Source organism: Paramormyrops kingsleyae, chromosome 5 (genome assembly GCF_048594095.1).
Source record: "Paramormyrops kingsleyae isolate MSU_618 chromosome 5, PKINGS_0.4, whole genome shotgun sequence".
NCBI lineage: Eukaryota > Metazoa > Chordata > Actinopteri > Osteoglossiformes > Mormyridae > Paramormyrops > Paramormyrops kingsleyae.
In genome coordinates, this window is record NC_132801.1 from 35,669,765 (window position 1) to 35,691,670 (window position 21,906).

At 43.8% G+C, this 21,906-nt stretch overlaps 1 protein-coding gene across 7 annotated transcripts in view; it reads right to left on the reverse strand.

Moving 5' to 3' along the window:
• LOC111841630 (uncharacterized) overlaps positions 1 to 21,906 on the reverse strand; it is a 65,429-nt gene that overhangs the window by 15,020 nt on the left and 28,503 nt on the right. For 5 of the 7 annotated variants that reach the window (XR_011991826.1, XM_072712673.1, XM_072712671.1 and 2 more), the window contains one exon: positions 6,295 to 6,360. The exons of 1 other annotated variant lie outside the window; for it this stretch is intronic. Coding sequence is in view for 5 of the 6 variants with exons in the window: in XM_072712673.1 (XP_072568774.1) it covers positions 6,295 to 6,360 (66 nt within the window). In the remaining variant the exon portion in view is untranslated. Of the gene's footprint in view, positions 1 to 6,294; positions 6,361 to 10,244; positions 10,419 to 21,906 lie in introns of all 7 variants that reach the window. One more of the 7 variants, XM_072712675.1, reaches the window with a different exon arrangement.

Below are 21,906 nucleotides of genomic sequence, written 5' to 3' on the forward strand. Positions count from 1 at the left end.
GTGGTTCGAGTACCACTGTACATATACACTCACCTAAAGGATTATTAGGAACACCATACTAATACGGTGTTTGACCCCCTTTCGCCTTCAGAACTGCCTTAATTCTACGTGGCATTGATTCAACAAGGTGCTGAAAGCATTCTTTAGAAATGTTGGTCCATATTGATAGGATAGCATCTTGCAGTTGATGGAGATTTGTGGGATGCACATCCAGGGCACGAAGCTCCCATTCCACCACATCCCAAAGATGCTCTATTGGGTTGAGATCTGGTGACTGTGGGGGCCATTTTAGTACAGTGAACTCATTGTCATGTTCAAGAAACCAATTTGAAATGATTCGAGCTTTGTGACATGGTGCATTATCCTGCTGGAAGTAGCCATCAGAGGATGGGTACATGGTGGTCATAAAGGGATAGACATGGTCAGAAACAATGCTCAGGTAGGCCGTGGCATTTAAACGATGCCCAATTGGTACTAAGGGGCCTAAAGTGTGCCAAGAAAACATCCCCACACCATTATACCACCACCACCAGCCTGCACAGTGGTAACAAGGCATGATGGATCCATGTTTTCATTCTGTTTACGCCAAATTCTGACTCTACCATTTGAATGTCTCAACAGAAATCGAGACTCATCAGACCAAGCAACATTTTTCCAGTCTTCAACTGTCCAATTTTGGTGAGCTCGTGCAAATTGTAGCCTCTTTTTCCTATTTGTAGTGGAGATGAGTGGTACCCGGTGGGGTCTTCTGCTGTTGTAGCCCATCCGCCTCAAGGTTGTGCCTGTTGTGGCTTCACAAATGCTTTGCTGCATACCTCAGTTGTAACGAGTGGTTATTTCAGTCAAAGTTGCTCTTCTATCAGCTTGAATCAGTCGGCCCATTCTTCTCTGACCTCTAGCATCAACAAGGCATTTTCGCCCACAGGACTGCCGCATACTGGATGTTTTTCCCTTTGCACACCATTCTTTGTAAACCCTAGAAATGGTTGTGTGTGAAAATCCCAGTAACTGAGCAGATTGTGAAATACTCAGACCGGCCCGTCTGGCACCAACAACCATGCCACGCTCAAAATTGCTTAAATCACCTTTCTTTCCCATTCTGACATTCAGTTTGGAGTTCAGGAGATTGTCTTGACCAGGACCACACCCCTAAATGCATTGAAGCAACTGCCATGTGATTGGTTGATTAGATAATTGCATTAATGAGAAATTGAACAGGTGTCCCTAATAATCCTTTAGGTGAGTGTATATCTACAGTGCATTATGCTGCAATTGTGACAGTTGCGAAAAGTTGCACTGTAGTCCATATTGCACATGGAGATGAAGTATTGTATATGTAAAGACAGACATACAGTGAGGCCACAATATTGCACAGTGAAAGACTGGCTGATCATTCATTTCAATTTGTTGTTTATAATAGTGATGGCCCTGGAATATGTACTGTTTTTCAGTTTGTTTGTATAAGCTGTTAACTCTGTACCACCTGCCTAAGGGCAGCAGTTCAAATACAGTAGGTGGTGTGCTGGATATGATGTGTCCTTCAGGATGCTGCTGGCTTTTCTGTAAAAGCAGAGGCTGTAAAGCTCCTCTAGGGACAGGAGGGCACGGCTGATGATTTTATGATTTGATGAGTTAATAACCCTCTGCGGCGCAGTTTTTTTCTCCTGCAGTGCAACTGGCACACCACACGGGAATGCAGTAAATCAATGCACTTTCTATGGAGCACCTGTAGAAGGACACCAGCAACTTCTCAGCTAAGTTGTTCTTTTTGAGGATCTTCAGGACGTGAAGTCGTTGCTGTGCCTTCTTTATCTGAGCAGTGCTGTTGGTTTTCCAGGTCCAGATGCAGGCCCAGGAACCTGAAGGCTGAAGGCTCCACACAGTCTCCGTTGATGTGTATGAGCTGAGGGACAAATCTGTCTCTCCTGATGTCCACGATGATTTCTTTGGTTTTGGTGGTGTTGAGGGTCAGGTTGCTCTTGACAGTTTTGCTACTTCATCCCTATATGCAGTCTCATCTCCCCCCAAGATGAGCTCAACCACGGTCGTGTCGTCCGCAAATTTAATGATGGCATTACATGGGTGGGTGGAGGTGCAGTCATGGGTATAGAAAGTGTCCAGTAGGGGGCTCAACACACATCCCTGTGGGAATCCCAGGCTGAGTGCTGAGGAGAGCTGAGAGCCTACTTTGACTGTCCGTGAATGGTCAATTTGAAAGTTTTTAATCCAGAGGCAGGTGAAGTGTGGGAAACTGAGGTTGTATAATTTGGTTACCAGCCTGTTTGGCACGATTTTGTTGACGGCCGAGCTGTTGTCAATGAAGAGAAGTCTGGCATAGCTCCCCTTTTGCTCCAGATGGTTATATGGAGGGTGAGCAAAGAAGCAGTTCAGCTCCTCCGCCAGTGAAGCATCCCCAACCTCAGCTATGTCTCTGGGTTTGTAGTTAGTAATATGTTGGACCCCCTGCCACATCTGCCTCGTGTTATTACTCCAGATGTGGTCTTCAATTTTCTTTTTATAGGCAGTCTTAGCCTGTCTGATACCTCTTTTCAGGTTAGCCCTGGCCACACTGTCCCACATTACCAGACCTGAAGGTGGTCTCTCTGTCCTTCAACAGGATCCTGACCTCTCTTGTCATCCAGGGCTTTGTCAATGGTGACAGTGTCTGTGCAGTGTTTGATGTAGGACAGTATAGCAGCCATGTACAGCTCCAGGTCCTAAGTTTCAAAAATGCTCTAGCCCATTCTTGCAGCTGATAGGAGGCACCTTCAGACCATGTTCTGATGGTCTTTATTGTGGGAGGAGCTTTTTTCCTGAGGGGGGTGTATACCGGTAACAAGAACAGGGATATATGGTCTGACTGGCCCAGGTGGGGTGATGGTATAACCCTGCAGCCCTGCTTGATGTTCGAATAGACTTTATCAAGTAGGTTTTTTCCCCAAGTAGCTGATAGAATCTGGATATAGCTGCATATAGCATTGTGCAGGTAGCTGAGAGCTGACTCCTAGGTACAAGGGCCTGCAACAGTCATACTCCAAATCTGGGAAGCAGTGACTATTTATAATCTTGGTATTAGTACTCCAGCTGTTGTTAACATAGATGCATAAACCTCTGCTTTTCCCAGAGTCTCCGTTTCTGTCTTGGCGGTGGATGGTGCAGCCTGCTAGCTCAATAGCAGTGTTGGGTATGGATGGATGCAGCCAGGGCTCTGTGATCAGCAGAACACAGCAATCCCTGGCGAGTTTGTTGTTAATAGCTGTAGCCTCAGTTACTCCATTTTATCTGAGATCGATCTTGCAATTGTAAGGAATAGGCTGGGGAGCGGTAGCTTGTATGCATTCCTCCGTAGCCTCTCCCGCATGCCCATCTGCCAGCCCCGCTTCTGCTTTCTGTCCCTGCGCCGCCTCCGGCTTCTGTTCACCAGGGCAAAAATCCACAGAGAGTTCGGCATCCGCTCTATATCCATTGATATATTGTTGACGCAGAGAAACTGTTGTAACAGGCTGTTTGCTCTATAATCTGATACTCAAGAGGTCTCGCAAACTGTGGCTGAGATAAGCAACAGAACATATATAAAAAAAAACAAAACAAATGGAGCATTGACAGGAAAAGCTTGGAGCCGTCGCATCTACACGTACCACCATCTTGTGTAGATGTTCCAAACTGATCTTCAAAAGGGATGGGATACATTAAGTGCACCACTAGAACAGTTTGTATCAGGCTCCTAGAAGCAGGACATTAATGAGAAACAAATAACCAGGCTGCAGTTTGCAGAAAATATATATTATTAACAGACGCACACTCAGAAATTGAGAAATGAGTGAGACAAAACCATGCTGTAGTATCTTAATTTTTTCCAGAGCTGTATATCAGTCCTAACTGCATTCTACTCTGACCTTGAAAATCCCACCTGCAGCTTTGACTGTTGGACAGAATCTGAACCTTGAGGAGGGGTGTATTGACTGGGCTCCTTAACCTGTAATTTTTTTCCTTTTCTTGTTTTGCTCCACTTTTTACGCAGCTGACAATTCTCTCACTCAGTTAGAACACTAATCTTTTTCCCTTGCTCTACATCCCGTCTCCATAGTTGATGTTCACTCTCTAATTATTTTATCCTCTTCTCAGGACCAGCAGCCTATTGTGCACAACATAGCTGTTGTCTTTCAGCAGCACTTAATGGAGCCATGATGGAGACAGATCTATCTGCAAATGTTACGAAATGTAACACAGGGCTAGACATAAGCCACGGCACCGCGTCGCAGATGCATCTGTACTGAACCCGAACCCAACCTTCGATACGAGAAACGAGGTCGACCCGCACATCTCGTAATTCCCAACTACTGAATGAACCGCAATGAATTCTGGACTAATACGATCATGTGTTCGTCGCATGATTGGCTGGTACGGTATGTATCGTCCAGCCTACTATGGAGCCACAGCAATGACAATGGTGCATCATCGGGGTTACGTTTTTGATTGGAAAAGCCATCCGACGGTTTCCGAATAACAGATAGGTGTCCTCTTCGGTAATCATCGTGTAGTTGTCGTCTGCTGCTTATGCTGTCACCATGCCTCGCAAAGATCGAGAACATAAAAGAAAGCAAGCTGAACTCGCGGCTACTGCCGCAAAATGTTGCAAATTATCTACTTTGTTCAGGTAAGTGTCAGTTGGTGTTGTAAAAAAACATTTGCCGAGGCAGAGCAGATTTGACTCAGAGAAGTACCAAGCTCTGCTGGGAGGATATAGGACTGGTAGCTTGCAGTGTGCAAAAAACGAACGTCAAGTCAATTGTCATGTATGTGTATGTGTATATATATATATATTCTGTCTCAAATCAAAGGTCGTATTGCGTAGGTTGTCTAAACTTGGTAATTACAGTAATTGGTAATTAGTGACTCAGTATTGGCCCAATGCCTTTTTGGAAAGTTTCTGCTTTTTTGAAAATAAAAAAAATCCATCCTTTATGGAAATAAAATTCCTCCACAAGGCCCGAGGTGTCCTATGAAATTTAAATAAATGAAAAAAAAAACATTTTTACTCCAGATTTTGGCCTTGTGCCCAGGCTTAATGGCCTTGTGCCCTAGAAAAAATATGAATAGCCAAGGCCAAAGTGGCTGTGCCCTCCTAAATCCTTATGTCTAGCCCTGGTAACATTATTCTTTAAACACCGTATCAGCAAATGAGTGTGAAGGAGTGAGTGGTAGAGAAAGTGAGTGAGTGAGACTTTAATTTTGACATTCAAACAGGAAGCAGAACCACCCCGTCACAATGAAACATGTGATGGGGTGTTATGTAACAGGGTGGTAAATATCATCCTAAAATGGCTGCAGTTCTCCATGTGGTCAGGTCCCTGACGTAACACACATGCATTCAATTGGAAATATCATTGTCTTTGCATGAAAAGCGTATTTTTTTTTATAAAAACCCATTTTACCTCTCTTTTTTACATGTCAGGGGGTTTGGTTCAGCTTAACTGACCCCATCTAACATGAAAAAGCAACAAACAAACAATGTAATAAAATGATAGAACTTGCCTGCTTTTGTTCTTGGCTGCTCCAAAGGCTGAAATGATGTATTTTCTTTTTGTCATTTGTTTTGTTTAAAGCACCAGTACATTATTTATAGACAAAAGAATTTAGTGTGACAGGACGGCAAATCAAACTCATGAATGCACACAAATTGTATTTTTTTACAAAAAAATTAGACATTTTGAATAAATCTTACATAAATGGGGACACACATAATGTGAATAATAAAGTTTTCATTAAAAAAAACAACATTTTTTGGTGATTTTAGATGCAAATACCATGTTGTTCAATATGGACATGTGAAAATGGCCATGTGTTAAAGAAAAATTATTTTAAATAGTATCTTATTCTTTATAAATAGTATTTTGCCATATTACGTCTTAACAAGAACTTTTTGATTAATAGCTTAAAGCTTAGGAAACACACTTTGCAACATCTTTTGTGCCTTAGGAATCTCCTCAAATGTTGTGGACCGAAATGGCACCCGTTTCGTAGAATGACAAATACGTCCTCATGCACACACATGCACACACACATGCACACACATCATATCAAAGTTTCGACCCTATTAATTAGTGTGCACACACACAGACACAAGCAAAGTAGATTGTGTAGCTGCTTTTCATTATACTGATATTTGAATTCAAAATTAAAATGCTAAATATAAATCTGAGGAGCAGCAAAAGTAGATGAACAGTACGACTGTGCTGTTAGATAAGTGAAAATATACTGGCAATATTTCAAAAACATAAAAGAAATTATTACCAATTCTTTAAAATAGTTCATATGATTTGCTGAGGACCAGCCAAGGCCTACCAGGCATGTATACACCTATAACAGAAAGAGACAAGACTGAGTAAATATGTCCACTGATATACTATGCTACATATACATGTACAGTATACAAATGAAACCCACAATTTGATAGAATGATGACATTACAGCATTACAAGTTACAATACATCTGGAAAAGAGGAAGTGAAATCAGCATGATGAAAATTACTTAAAGAAGTAACATTGACATGACATTGTAAGAAATCCCCAGAATTGCAAAATGTTACCAACTAAGATTCAACACGATTGAGGAACTAAGGAAGACTGGACTTCCCCTAACAAAAAGGCAGAGTATTAAGTGATTCCAGTAGTAGAAATAATATTTACTGCAGTCAAGCTATACACGCTTTGCTGATAAACAATCAAAATCATCCATGCTTAAAATGTGTGGTGCACTGATAGACATAACATTACGGTATGAGATTGCTTCTATCTTAAGTCGCGACTCTTTGCCATTAGTTCAGGCAACACGAGCAACCACGTGCAAGGAATACAACGACAACAGAATCCGGAACCACATGGAGAAAGCACAGCAGTGCCTGAGATCACTGATTCATAGCTCCGCCCACTGGTCTGTTAAAAATAACATGTTGTGAACTTGAAGATGACAATGAAGTGGGAAATGAAAAGACAAAAAGGGGTTTAATTTTATTTTAAAAATTTTCACAAATGATTTATACCTGAGTGGAAAAGTAGTATTTCATTGTGTTTGTCACGCCTACTGGGGCGGGACTGCGCACGAACCATCCCTCGACAAGCAATCAACCACCTTCTTAAACGGCACACTCCGCTGCTTCATTGCAAAATATTGAGCTGATGTCGAGACGCCGTACTAAGCAACTTACCTGTCTTCCATCTGCCCCATGTCCCCGGCCTTACCTGTCTCCTCCGTGTGCGATTCTCTCCTTTTTCCCTTCATTCCCCAGACCCGCTCCCGACCATGAATCACCTGCCTTGTCGAGCCCGGCGTCTCCTGTTCCCCTGCCTTGGTGTGTCTTGTTCCCGTGTCTCCGTGTCGGACGGATTACCCCGGCTGCGACCTACTCTTCCGGACTACGACCACGACTTCTTCGCGTCCCTCTTGTGCCGTCGCTCCGGCTCCTATACAGAAGCCCTCGATCCACGCCCGGGCCCCTCACCACCAGTGGCGTGATCGCGGAGCATTCGCTCCTTAGCGAGCCCCGGCTCATTCTGTCCTGTCTGGCCTGGGTGGACCTCTCAGTAAAGCTTATTGATCCCCGCAATACTGGGTCTCTGTCCTCCTTGCTTCCTGCCAGTGACAGAATACTTCGCCTTCCGATGGATCCAGCGGGGACCATGGAGGGTCGCCTGTCCGCCCTAGAACAACTCGTTGCCTCTGGTGCTGTGCAAGTACCCCTGCCCGACTCTCCCCCACGTCATACCGCACCGGTACCGGTAGCCCTGCCAGAACGGTATGATGGAAACCCGGATAGATGCAGGGGGTTTTTGATGCAGTGTGGGATATACGTGGAGGAACACCCAGACATGTTCCGCACCCCTGGGGCAGAGGTGCGCTTTACAATTTCCCTCCTGACTGGGCGCGCACAAGAGTGGGCTACTGCCCTAAGGGCTGATAACAGCTCTCTCCTAGACTCGGGGCAAGAGTTTCACCAAGCTCTTATGGAGATTTTCGACCACCCTGCGGTGGGGCGAAGACCGGGCTTTAGGCTTTTGGAGTGTCGCCAAGGTAATCGTACGGCAGCTGACTTCTCCTTGGAGTTTCGGACCATCGCCGCAAATCTCCGGTGGCCCGACGACTGCCTACAGGCAATATTTTTACGGGCTCTCAACCAGGACCTGCAGGACGAGCTCTCACACAGGGGGGAGGCACCGTCTTTCGATGATTTAGTCAGGCAGGCTGTTCGGCTCGACAGCACCATGAGAGATAGGCGTCGTCGACGAACCCCTACGGCTCATCCTGTTGAGACCCCTCGCGGAACCCCTCACCTGGCAATCGAAGCCCTGGAGCCTATGCAGGTCGGCCGGTCCCCTTTGACGCCCATGGAACGACGCAGACGCCTCCAAGGAGGACTCTGCCTCTACTGTGGAGAGACCGGCCACTCCATCGCTGCCTGTCCTATCCGGCCCCTCCGAGAGGACACCTCTGTCCCGGTAGGTGTATCTTCCCTGTCACCTGCATTACTTTCTCAATTCACGGTGCCAGTAGTTTTAGAGCTGGGAAACCGACGTCTCCGAGTGAGAGCTTTGATCGATGGCGGGGCGGCTGGTAACTTCATCGACGCGGGGTTAGCGAACCAGCTGGGTGTAAAACTTCAGGAACTCGCTTCTCCCATTTCTGTGCACGGCATCACCGGCGAGCGGATGAGGGAGGGAACAATCCATCACCGGACTCGCCCATTCGAGTTACAGATAGGAGTCCTTCATAAGGAGGACCTCGAAGTTTATGTCTTACCTAGAACTAGGGATTCGCTCATACTCGGGTTGCCCTGGCTCCGAAAACATAACCCGCATCTGAACTGGCGGACCGGGGAAATTATCGTGTGGTCCGGACGGTATAGGCACGAGTGTCTGTCTCTCCCCTGCAAAGCAACGGGGATCGAAAGTCCAGAACCGGAGAACCTAGATTCTATTCCTGAGGTATATCAAGGGTTCCGCGACGTGTTTAGCAAGGAGAAAGCTTTCGGTCTTCCCCCGCACCATGACTGTGATTGCTCTATTAACCTGTTGGACGGAGCAACCCTTCCCCATGGCAGGTTGTATCCAGTGTCCCTGCAAGAGGAGGAAGCACTGGAGACCTACATCCAGGATGGATTGGCGCAAGGAATCATCCAGCCCTCTACCTCACCGGTGACCGCTGGTTTCTTCTTTATAAAGAAGAAGGACGGTGGTTTGCGACCAGTGGTGGATTACCGCGCCCTGAACGCTGTCACCATCAAACGGAGAGAACCTCTCCCTCTGATCCCATCTGCCTTGGAACATCTTCGAGAGGCGGTGATCTTTACGAAATTAGATCTACGCAGCGCTTATAATCTGGTGAGGATAAAAGCGGGGGACGAATGGAAAACGTCCTTCATCACCAGTAGGGGACAGTTCGAGTACCGCGTGATGCCTTATGGTTTGGCCAATAGCCCGTCCATATTCCAGTCTTTCATGAACCAGGTTTTTCGGGATATGTTGTATCGGTTCGTGATAGTCTATATTGATGACATCCTAATTTACTCCCCGTCCAAACAAGACCATGTACAACACGTTCGACAGGTATTGCAGCGACTATGAGAGCATCAACTATATGTTAAAGGCGAGAAATGCGAATTCCATCAATACTCAGTGAGGTTCCTCGGGTATGTCATTAAACCCGGGGAGGTGGCGATGGAGGCGCAGAAGATCGCGGCTATTGAGGAATGGCCGAAACCTAAATCCCTTAAAGACCTACAACGTTTCCTGGGGTTTGCGAATTTCTATCGGCGATTTATCCGTAATTTCAGTAGGGTGGCGGCTCCTCCCACCTCTCTTACTAGGGGAAAACCTGCCAAGCTCCTCTGGAATTCTGACGCCGAAGCCGCCTTCTCTCGGTTAAAACAGGCATTCTGCACAGCGCCTGTGTTAAAACACCCACAACCGGAACTCCCGTTTGAGGTAGAAGTGGACGCTTCAGATGCGGGAGTGGGGGCTGTGTTGATACAAAGGGATTCGGAAACAAGCAGACGGCATCCTTGCGCGTATTTCTCACGTAAGTTGACACCTGCCGAACGCAACTACGATGTAGGCGACAGGGAACTCCTCGCCATCAAATTGGCCCTGGAAGAGTGGCGCCACTGGCTTGAGGGAGCCCGGCACCCCTTCCTTGTACTAACCGATCACCGCAATTTGGAGTATCTCCAATCAGCCAATCGACTTACCTCCCGTCAGGCTCGTTGGGCGCAGTGGTTCGCTCGTTTCGATTTTCAGGTGAGTTATCTCCCTGGGGAAAGGAATGTGAAAGCTGACGCCTTGTCACGGCAATATGACCCTCCGGAACGAGAGAAGACGGACCACCCGGTGCTGAACCCATCCTGCTTCGTCTCGGCAATTACCTGGGGGTTAGAGGAAACTATTAAACGGACCAATGAGAATCGGGCCCCTCCAGTAAATTTCCCTCCTGCCCGGTGGTACGTATCACCTGCCCATCGTCAAGAGCTCCTTCAATGGATACATTCTCAACCAGGGACAGGACACCCCGGGGTGTCCACCACCCAACGCCTGGTGGCCCGTCGGTATTGGTGGCCCGGTTGGCGACAGCAGGTGCAATCCTTCGTTGACAGTTGTCCTGATTGCGCCAGGTACAAACCCTCTTCCTTGAAACCCGCGGGACTCCTCCAGCCGTTACCAGTCCCCGCCAGACCTTGGTCCCATATCGCAATGGACTTCATTACGGACCTGCCTCGATCATCCGGTAAGACCGTAATTCTCACCATCGTCGACCGGTTTTCGAAGATGTGCCGATTGGTCGCCCTTCCTAAGCTCCCCTTCGCCGTCGATCTCGCTGAGACGTTAATACATGAGCTCTTCCGTTTCACAGGCATCCCGGAAGACCTTGTGTCCGACCGGGGACCTCAATTCGCGTCGAGGGTTTTCCGGGAATTCTGTAGGAAATTGAAGATCTCGCTAAGCCTTACCTCAGCGTATCATCCTCAGGCGAACGGACTCGCGGAGCGCACTAACCAAGAAGTATCCAAGGCCCTCCGTCTAGTGTGCACCACTAACCCGGCTGGCTGGTCCTCTCACTTGGTGTGGGTGGAGTATTCCATCAACTCTAGGGTGAGTCCGGTAACTAGACTGACACCTTTTCAGTACGTGTTGGGATTCCAGCCCCCCTTGTTCCCTTGGGATTCCACTTCAGGAGCTGTGCCTCGAGTGGACGCCTGGTACCGCAACTGCAGACGTGCCTGGCATCAGATCCAAACCGCCCTCCGAACCCAATCCGAACCGAGTGCAAGCAGACCGTCACCGCCGACCCAGCTTTCCTTACCGAGTAGGACAGCAAGTGTGGCTGTCCACCAAGAATCTTCGAATACCGGGGTGTCGGAAGCTCACCGCTCGATACATCGGACCCTTCCGGATCCTGAAACGCGTTGGTCCGGTAACAGTGAAGCTACAACTGCCTCGCGTATACCGCATATGCCCCACCTTTCATGTGTCTCTCCTTAAACCCGTTAAGTTTAGCGCCTTGTGCCCTGCCTCCGACGTGGCCAGAGACGTGCTGCCAGAGGTGGAAGACGGGAACCCATCAGCCAGGGTTCTGACCCTCTTGGATTCACGGCGGCGACAAGGGACGTTGCAGTACCTCGTCGACTGGGAAGGGGAAGGTCCAGATGAGCGGAGCTGGATTTCCGCGTCCGCTGTGCCCGAGACGCCGTACTAAGCAACTTACCTGTCTTCCGTCTGCCCCATGTCCCCGGCCTTACCTGTCTCCTCCGTGTGCGATTCTCTCCTTTTTCCCTTCATTCCCCAGACCCGCTCCCGACCATGAATCACCTGCCTTGCTGAGCCCGGCGTCTCCTGTTCCCCTGCCTTGGTGTGTCTTGTTCCCGTGTCTCCGTGTCGGACGGATTACCCCGGCTGCGACCTACTCTTCTGGACTACGACCATGACTTCTTCGCATCCCTCTTGTGCCGTTGCTCCGGCTCCTATCCACGCCCGGGCCCCTCACCACCAGTGGCGTGATCGCGGAGCATTCGCTCCTTAGCGAGCCCCGGCTCATTCTGTCCTGTCTGGCCTGGGTGGACCTCTCAGTAAAGCTTATTGATCCCCGCAATACTGGGTCTCTGTCCTCCTTGCTTCCCGCCAGTGACAGTGTTAGTTCATTTTATTTTTAATTTTGGCAGGATCGTTGCTCACAGACTGCTAATACTAAATGGTAAAAGTGGAGATTGTATTTTTATTTTATCATTATCATTTTTGTTTTCTTTTTGGCAGGAAATACCTCCCATAACAGAGGAAAAGGGTTAGGGTTAGGGTTTATAGTCAAAGATGCAGGACAATTTTTTGGAGGGGGGGACCAAACAGAAAGCAAAAGATTTCAACTCTTAAGCTTATCCAGCTGTGCTTGATGAGGCATTCAGTGTGATGTAATACAGTGCTGCTTGAAAGTTTTTCAACCCAACATACATACAATGTTAGTGTTGTCTGGTATGTAATTGCCAATCACCCAGAAATTACCTCTTCGACAATACCATAAAAATATATCTACAATTTGTTGCAAGTTTAAATTTACTGAGCTTCAGTATACTGTAATGTTACATATTATGTAAGGACACATTTATAGATGTATAGCTTTAGTGTAACAGTTTAACATTAGGTCAAATGTGGATGAAGTCATTTTCTTTGTGCCAGTAACATAAATTAGCCTATCAGAGATATGGAAAATTATGTTGACAATTGTGTCCAACATGGGCTTGGTATAGATTCAAGAGATTTATTTGCCATTAGTAAACGCTACTGATGTAGTCAAGATCACCCAAACCGAGACCAAGTTATTACCAATACCAAAGTGTAGAGACCGAGACAAGACCAAGACAAGACCAATAGCAAGGCAGGGCAAGACAGACACAATGTCCAAGACCAAGGCATGGCTAGACCAATTCAAGATCAGAAACAGATTACATAATACAACACACTGTAAAATGTGGAGCATAGGCACCATCTTGGGGCTATGCAGTATGGCCGAAAATTTGCATAACACTATAATTTGAAACTTGGATGTTTTTGCTTAAAATTTCAATATAAACGCTTTTGTACAAATGTGACACACCTTATTGGTTGCATTTGAACTTTGAAGTAGGATGTTTTACAACCAATCACAGAACTGTGTTAACCCCATCCATTTTTGAGAGTTTTTCTATCCCTTTGATATTAGGCTTATTACCTTGTATGTGCATGAGTTAGCCACACATGCTTTATGGTTTTGTTTTCTGGACATTCTGGGCTAGTCAGATATGTCATAATTTGATGTGTAAATGCTGACACAGTATTATCTGTAGCATGTCATTGTGTTTACATGTAGGATATGTTCCAATTACACGAGGCTCGACATACGTATCAAGTACTTGTCTTAATAAATAGAATGCTGCATTTTGTTATTTCTAGTAGCACTCCAGCCCATTTTTGAGTGTTTTTCTATCCCTTTATTTACAGGCTTATAACAAATAAATTATAAATATTTTTCCCGAAAGGGTAGCACATGGATCATTGCGGAAGCGAATATGTGCTTTGTCTTCCACATGAATGATATTGATGTTTTATAGATTATTAGGGGTGTTTTTTGTGGAAAATGTTTAAAATATATGCCTCATTTCACACAGGATTACTCTGAAATATTTTAGTTCACAACATTGCCCCTTGAACGACCAGATCGAGTAAGTTCTCTTGATTGCAAATACAGTGGTACCTCAACTCGAATTTAATCCGTTCAGAACTCAGGATCGAATCCTAAAAAGTTTCAGTTGTGATCGAATTTTCCCCATAAGAAATAATGGAAAACCAATTAATTGGTTCCCCGCAGCGAAAAATTACACCTAAATGTAATGTTTTTTTTAGCATCTAAACGCAAAATGAACCAGATAAAACAGGAGGAGCATATACATACTAAACACATCTAAGCACATTTATCAAAACAGTAATTTGTAAAGCAAGAAAATAAATGTATCCAAACAATGTGTAAAGTTAAAAAAAATAATGTGTCTTGCCCCGATCGTCCGCTCCTTCCGTGTGCCACGGCCCCTCGTTAACCCTGTGTGGAATCCCCGTGTGATCAGCTATTTCTGGTTGTTGTCATTAGTCCTCTCTATTTAGTCCGCGTTTCAGTTTGTTTTCCCAGTCCGGTCATTGTATTGTCAGTCTGCGTTTTGCCTGCCTTACCTGCAATTAAACCCGTATTCCCCGATACCCTAACGTCTGCGCTTTTGTCTCCGTTCAGTCTCTGCTCGGCCAAACAATATGATAATTAAATTTATTAATTGTATGTCCACTCTGAGTTTCTGAGTTAAATGTATTTTATTATATAATAATAATTACTGTTACTGTCTATCATCGTCTAAATGTATTTTTACTGTCAAATATATGTATTCAGCTACTGTAAACGTGCACGATGCTATCACAGCGAATGCGAGGCTGAGACTGAAGCCTTACCCTTTGTTTCCGCTGAGAGATGTGCTGCGTGACTCATTTCCCCGCGTATACAAGTTACCTTAGGTCGGCGTTCACGGTTTGACTTCTGAGATTCAGATCAAGTTCTAGGTAATTTTTTTTCCGAACTGGTTGGTTCAACTTTTAAGAAATTCGAGTTCTAATGAGTTTGAGAACTGAGGTACCACTGTATATGCAATTCATGTCTGTGTTATACCTATCCAAAGTTGTGAGCCTGATATTATTGGGTGCGAGAATCAAGGCATTTTACATCTGTCAGGTTCTAAGAGTTAAAACTGATGAATATTAAGCCGTTGTGATAAATATTGAGGCATTTTGATGAGTGGTCTTGACTGGTCTTGAAATAAAACCTCAAGTCCTCTAATGTCCAAGATCGAGACAAGACCGAGTCAAAATAAAGTTGATTCCGAGATGAGACCAAGACTGCAAAAAAGTGGTTCGAGACCAAGACTGGAACATGCACAGGCAGTATGGGTACATAGGAATTTTTGTGCAAAGCTCTTAGAGTTAGCAGTATATAAAGAAGAAAAGTAAGAAAAAGCCAGGATAGGTATTAAGGTCAAGACTTTGTAGAATACAATAAATGAAAATAAATTAAAAAATAAAAAGCAAAAAAAAAAATTTTAAATGAAAAATGTAAAAGTCTTGCACATCTGAGAATATTGCACCATAATGCTACAGTAAAACAATGTTGAGCACACTGTAAAGCAGTGTTGTAAACCAACACTGCTTTAAGAAATATTGCACATCTGAGGTTATTATGCCTATATAGAATCTACGTCTACTTACACTGCTTGCTATTTGAAAGAACACTGTGACAGACCTTTGTTTTTTTCCAGGTTGCTTTTTCTCTCTGTTGCATACTGCTTTGGTCCATGTGACCAAAACTGCATCTGGCACAATTTAAGGTCAGTTCTCAACTTGTTTAGGACCCAAAACCCACAATAGCTGAATACGAAAAGAATGTGTGAAGTCACAAATGTGGGAAGTACAGATGTTTGTGAATGAAATCCATGTTTGAGTTATTTATCCTTCATTAAATCGGTAGGTCATTGTGGAAGTGAAAAAAATTGAAAGCCACGTATAGGCTAATGGGCACTTTACTCCGCCTACATACAAATGCGATAAAGGGAGACAGTGGGAACACGTGGGTACAGGCACGGGTATGGCATGCATGAGTGGACTCTTACTGTCATGGACCAACCCCGGGGATCCCCAAGTGACGTCAGGAAGACCACGTCCCCGGGGAAACCCCGACTGAGCTAACCTTCCTGAAAAATGGACTCTGCCTGGGTTATGTACCTCTCCACAGGGTTTTTCCAGTCTTCCCGGCTCTTGTGCAGCCTTGCCTCTTAGCTGATTCCTTGCACCCCCGAACTCCGACGTACATTGCTCAACTTTTGCCTGCCCACCAACCACTGAGTACCTGTCTGAGCCCCCTGATCACCGACACACATTGCCCGACCCTCGTCTGTTTTATGACTACAAGTTTTGTCTTCTATTTTGGACTTAGTGGCAAGACCTTAGTGTCTACCTCACAGCGACTATCAAGAGTAGCCCTGTCCCAAACAAAGCTGCTTCCTGCTCCTGAATCCGCACAAGTATGCTCCTTACTCTGCACCCTTGACATTTACCTGCAGCAAGCTATGTTCATTTGTAACTGCAATGCACTACAGGAAGTGCTGTATCGCTTCCATTGTCTGCCATGATTGCATACTGTACTAATGAAGAAGAATGTATGAATAATAGCGAAACGGGGAGAGATTCAGGGTGAAGAAAAGGCGAAAAAGCGAGACTGAAACATTCGAAAGTATGGGAACATTTAATCAAAAATAAATCCACGATAGGTGTGTGTATGAGTGAATGGTATGTGAGTGTGCCCTGTGATGGGTTGGTGCCCCATCCTGGGTTGTTCCCTGCCTTGCGCCTGTAGCCACCGGGATAGGCTCCCAACACCCCACAACCCCGAATAGAACAGAAAATGTTTCAGAAAATGGATGGATAGATAATTCAATGAAACAAGTGGAAGGTAGACTCCGTAAAGCAGAGCTGACATTTCATGGCTGGAGCCACAATGTCCACTCCGGATGGGTACATTTTAGTGAGTTAAGCAAGTATGTTGTGTTGATGCCTTGCAGATCTTTTATTTTTAATGACTGACTGCTTTGTGCTTTAGCCAACTGGCTGTAGTATTAGTATTGTAATGTTTATGTTAGTTTACCTGTCGGAAAACAAGGTCTCAGTTACGTTAGCTAAAGCGTTCAGTGCAATAGAAAATCAGTGAATTATAGGCAGGGACGGATTATGGGTTGTGTGGGCCCCTGGGCAAAACGTTCGCGAGGCCCCCCCCCCCACCTCAAAAAAAAACAAAAAACACCAGCATTGTCTGGGATGGTTAGTTGCTACGTCATCATGCCACTTGTGGGTCCAAACTAGTGCGGCGTACCGTGTTGTAAAAGCAGAATGATGTTGACAAAACTATCTTTTGCCGCTTTTTACCTCGGAAAAAGTGAAAAGAAGGTGGCTTAAGTTGATACAGTAAGTTGGATCTCAAATTATAATCAGTACAGCCTAATGCCATTACCTCACGTTAATGTTAGCACCAGGTTACCCATCTCTGTTTATAGAGACAGGTAGCAACGTAGCACAACCAGATCGTACCATAACAAACATTATTTGTTTGAATAATCCAGAATGTGCTAGTTCGAAATAGAAATGGAAATGTCTATAAAAGTGAACCAAAATGCCATGTACCTGCATGCCAGAATCCACCTGTGTACCATATCCCCTTACAGAACGGAGTGATCAGGGGTGTAGTGGTAAAATAAGAGGTGGGTGAACTACGAATTCTGTGATCACATTTTGTGCATAAACTATACTATGATGTGCATTTAGATCAACTGAGAAGTGGGTAAACTCTAATTCTGAAATTTCAGAGGTGGGTAAACCGTGTTTACTTGCGTTTAGCCTCCACTACAGCCCTAGGAGTGATTACACTGGTCAAACTCTTACACTGCTACACTGGTCTGGGGGCCACTCAGCGGGCAGGTTAACTGCCTCCATCCCACCATGCTACCGCTCGCTAGTCAGAGGGCCTTCTGTAAGGCTGTTAACACGCCCCCCTCCCCTCCCCCCAGAAGCCAGGGGCCCCATGGTAGGGGCCCTTGTAATCAGATGGCCCTCTAAAGGTACACTACACCCTCCTCCCTAGGGCCTCCTAGTAGGGCCCTCATAATCAGAGGGCCCTCTAAAAGCCCCCAAAGCTCCCATCCTCCCTAGGACCCCCTGGTAGCCAGAAGCCAGGACCATAATAGGAGGGCCTAAGAGGGCCTTCTAAAAGTAGGCTCCCATGCACCCATTTCCCTTTAAAGTTCCTATAGCAGGGCCGGGGGCCCCCTGAAAGCACCGACCCCCCCCACCACCACCACCACCAGCACCACCACCACAATCACCACAATTCAAGGGCCCTTGGCAGCCAAACGCCCTCCCTCCATGTTTCCATCAGAGGCAGCGGCCCCGCTGGCCCGGTCCGTAATCCGTCCCTGATTATAGGAGTTGCCTACCCTTTTCATCTTTTTTTGCTTATTTTTTGCTCGTGTTCTTATTAGTGTTCATTCTAAATAGTAAACCTCCTTCACCTAATGTTAGTTAGTCTGTGGGTTGGAGCATATCAATAATTCAGTTGTAAGATATTTAACAAGTTAAATGGTTTAATTGAAACTAAGCAGTACTGTACACTATCTGTGATAAACTATGATACATAGCCTTCAATTTGTGATAATTAATAAAGCTTTCTGTTTTGTTCTTTCTATTTTAGTAGCAGTAGCTGAAGTCTTTAGTTCATTTTAGAGTTGCAGATTACAACTTCCACAACCGGCTAGGAAGGTTAACAATCCCCCATGCAAAGGTAGAGCCTGCTATATATTCTTACAGGAGTTTAAAACACTCATGGGGCATGATTCCATCTCCAAGGCCAACACCCTCACAACATTCCTTCTTCTGGATTTGAGGTCTTATCAGTTCCTTACCCAGTTGTAGCAGCTGCAAAAACACCCTATGCTGGCTACTTGTACTATTGTTCAATATCTTGGACATCTTCACTTATAATACATATGTCATTTGGATGGCACTGAATCCATATTGGAGGAAAAGAAAGCTCCAGAGATCACTGTCTTCAAAAGCTGGGCAAGGTATTGATAAGCCATCAAATCCAAAGTGCCATTTCATGAAAACTGTATGGTAAAAGCTGAACAAATTTGTCTGGAAATAGATTGGGACCTGGATTTTCAAAAGGTATAGGACTTGATAATACATTATGGGGAAATTCTGAGAAATGGCGAATCAAATTTGGCTCATAACACAAAATAACATGGATTTCAAAGTGCTGTTTTTGGAAAATGTTACAGAAAAACTTGACCAAATTTTGACTGGAAATAGCCTTGGACCTTGCCTTTCAAATGCTCAATGACACGTTGATATATTATGGTAAAATTCTGAGATATGGACTCTCAGACTTAGCTTAAAAACATATATGCATTTCAAAGTACATATGCTTAATAATGTACTATTTTCGTAAAAGTTGCCCAGATTTTTTCTGGAAATAGCCTAACACCTTGCCTAACAAAAGGTATAACACATGTTTATACCTTAAGGGAAAATTCAGAGAAATGGCCTGCCATACTTGACACAACCTAAAATAACACGGATTTATGCCCTGTAAAGGAAAGTTTTTAATGAAAATTTATCATGGGGAAAAAAACGCCATATTTTTCATTTTATGAGAATATACCTGTAAAATACAGTACATCTCGATATTTAAATTTATGTTTTGTAAAATTAGGATTGGAATGTGTAATTTTTCATTATAAGAATCTACTGTTTTTTTACATGGCTGTGCTGCTTTTAAATGATCTTGAATGTAAAATTATTATACATTGCTGTTAAAAATACAACACAGTATAGCCTTTTCCAACTACATGCATATGCCTATAAAAATAGAGAATTGTATGGTATTAGGAACATGCATTTGCTGTATATCCAAAGTAACTATCACATAATAAAATCTAACAAAATTAGTTTGAAGCAGAAATGTCCAATAAAATTACATTCACTGCTGTGTAATAAGATACAGATTAAATGTTCACTTAGAGTTATTACGTACCTTTTCTTCACAGAAAAAAACTGGTAACAAAAACACTAAAGCACTGACTTGCTTAAGTTATAATATTTTATATCTCTACCAGAACTAAAAAAAGAATATTTTGATTAAAATTTTGCCAGAAGTGTAACATGACTACTTGACCAGTGGATTTAATTTCACTTTCTTATTAAATAACTACACAAATTACATGACACTAATTAACATTATAAAATGTTATATATATTTGAACATTTGTGAACAAAAAAAAAACGTGTCAACATAATAATGATATCTAAGAACAATTAACCAGTCTCCTTTTCCCGGGCATCTACGCTAATTTTTAGGAGGGGGGCAGCAAACAAGGGACATCCAGAGGACGTCCTCAGGTCGTTCCGCAACACGTCCCTTTTTTGGGGACGTCCTAAGGTTGCTATGAACAATAAAGAAATCCTTCAAAAGCACGTTGTTGTGACAGCTTCCAGGAAGAGCATTTTAAATAAATAATTTTATCCAAAGTACTTCTTTTTATTAATGTTCCATCAGGATGTCAAGAAGTCGTCCTTTGAGGACGTCCTAAGGAACTCCGTGTTACTATAAAAACTATAGTAACAAAAAGAGTTTGCATGGTTTTATGTAATGGTTTATTAACTTGATTGATTCTTGGTTTGTGGTCTAGCTCTCTAACAATTATAGAACTAGGAGTGAAGCCCGTTCCTCTGTGCCACTTGGAAAAATAAAGAAATCTGAGAAGGGGTTACAGCACAAAGTGTACTGTACTGTTACGTTTTCCATGACAGTGTCACGCACGTACAGGTCACGGGACAGCGCAGAACTGTGCTGTTACGTCTGGCATGCACGTATTGGCAGTGTCTCGTAGTGCAGTCTGACTTGGCGGATTATCCCGTTGCAGCACGTTGAGTGCCACTGAAGGTATAAACAAACCAGTATTCAATCATTAGCAATTTAAGTGTCAGTGGGAGTTCTCTTAATCATCACTTTGTCGTATTTATTAGGCTATATTAATGGAAACATAATACGTGGGAAGATGTGAACGTGATTCCTACTGTTACTTAATGACAAAACAAAGAAGTTATGGCAATAAAATGCTATTGTTTTTCATCCAAAGACGCTACCCCTAGTGGTACATGTCAGTTACTTCAGATTGTCATGTTGTTTTAAGAAATGGGTCGCCCAGTTGGCAAATATAATGCAGTATAACATAAACAATATGGCAATATGCATATGAATTTCAATTCAATTTTATATGGCGTCTTTCACAACAGTCGTCACAAGGCGCTTGACATGGATGTGTTGTAATATATTAATACATTACAACATCATTTGACAGAGTAATACATGACGGCAAGTAAGTCATTGTGTGTGTGTGTGTGTGTGTGTACACATCTGTCCCTACACTGACAGCCACAGTAAAATTTGCTGTACTAGCTTGACACAATAGCTTTGACACATGCTAGTGATGCTTGTTAGAAGCTAAGAAAACACTGATTAAAATAATATGACTTTACAATGCTTCACGCAAACAATTTAGACAGTATGACAAAAACTCTGATCATCATAAAATTTACTTTTTTTACTCTGAAAAGTATTTTTTTGCAGAAGGAATGGTCTTATGTGGCTCCCTTCTTCCAGGAAGAAGGAGGGGCTCACTGAGTGTGTGCAGTGTGAATAACTGGGCAACCTCTGCTAGGAGGATCTCCACTGTGGGGCCGCATATGACATTAGGCAAATTTCAGGAACACTGGGCTAAATTATAGGATATTATTAATGTCATTAATAATAATAATAATAATAATAATAATAATAATAATAATAATCACTCCTGGCATTCAAACCAGCAACTTTCTGATTGCTGGCACAGAAACCTAGCCTCAGAGCCACAGAGAGAAAAAAAATGACAAATTTCATTAGCCTACAGGTTAGTTAATCTTAAATTCACATTTCGGATATGAGTATTTTCAGATCTCTCTCGTAAGGACCTGGAATTCTAACTAGTAAAAATGTAAAGTAAAATTACAGTTGTAAAAAATATAGCGCTTTACAACATAACTTTTTACTAGTAAAAATTTAATATAGTAAATGTGAGGCAAAAATGCAATTTTTCTTTTGCAGTTTCTACTAGTAGGAATCAAGTTATTTCGACTAAGCCTTAGACTATTGAAAGACAATTTGGCCTGCCATATACACATGGCATGTTAGTAAATACTGTAATAAAAATT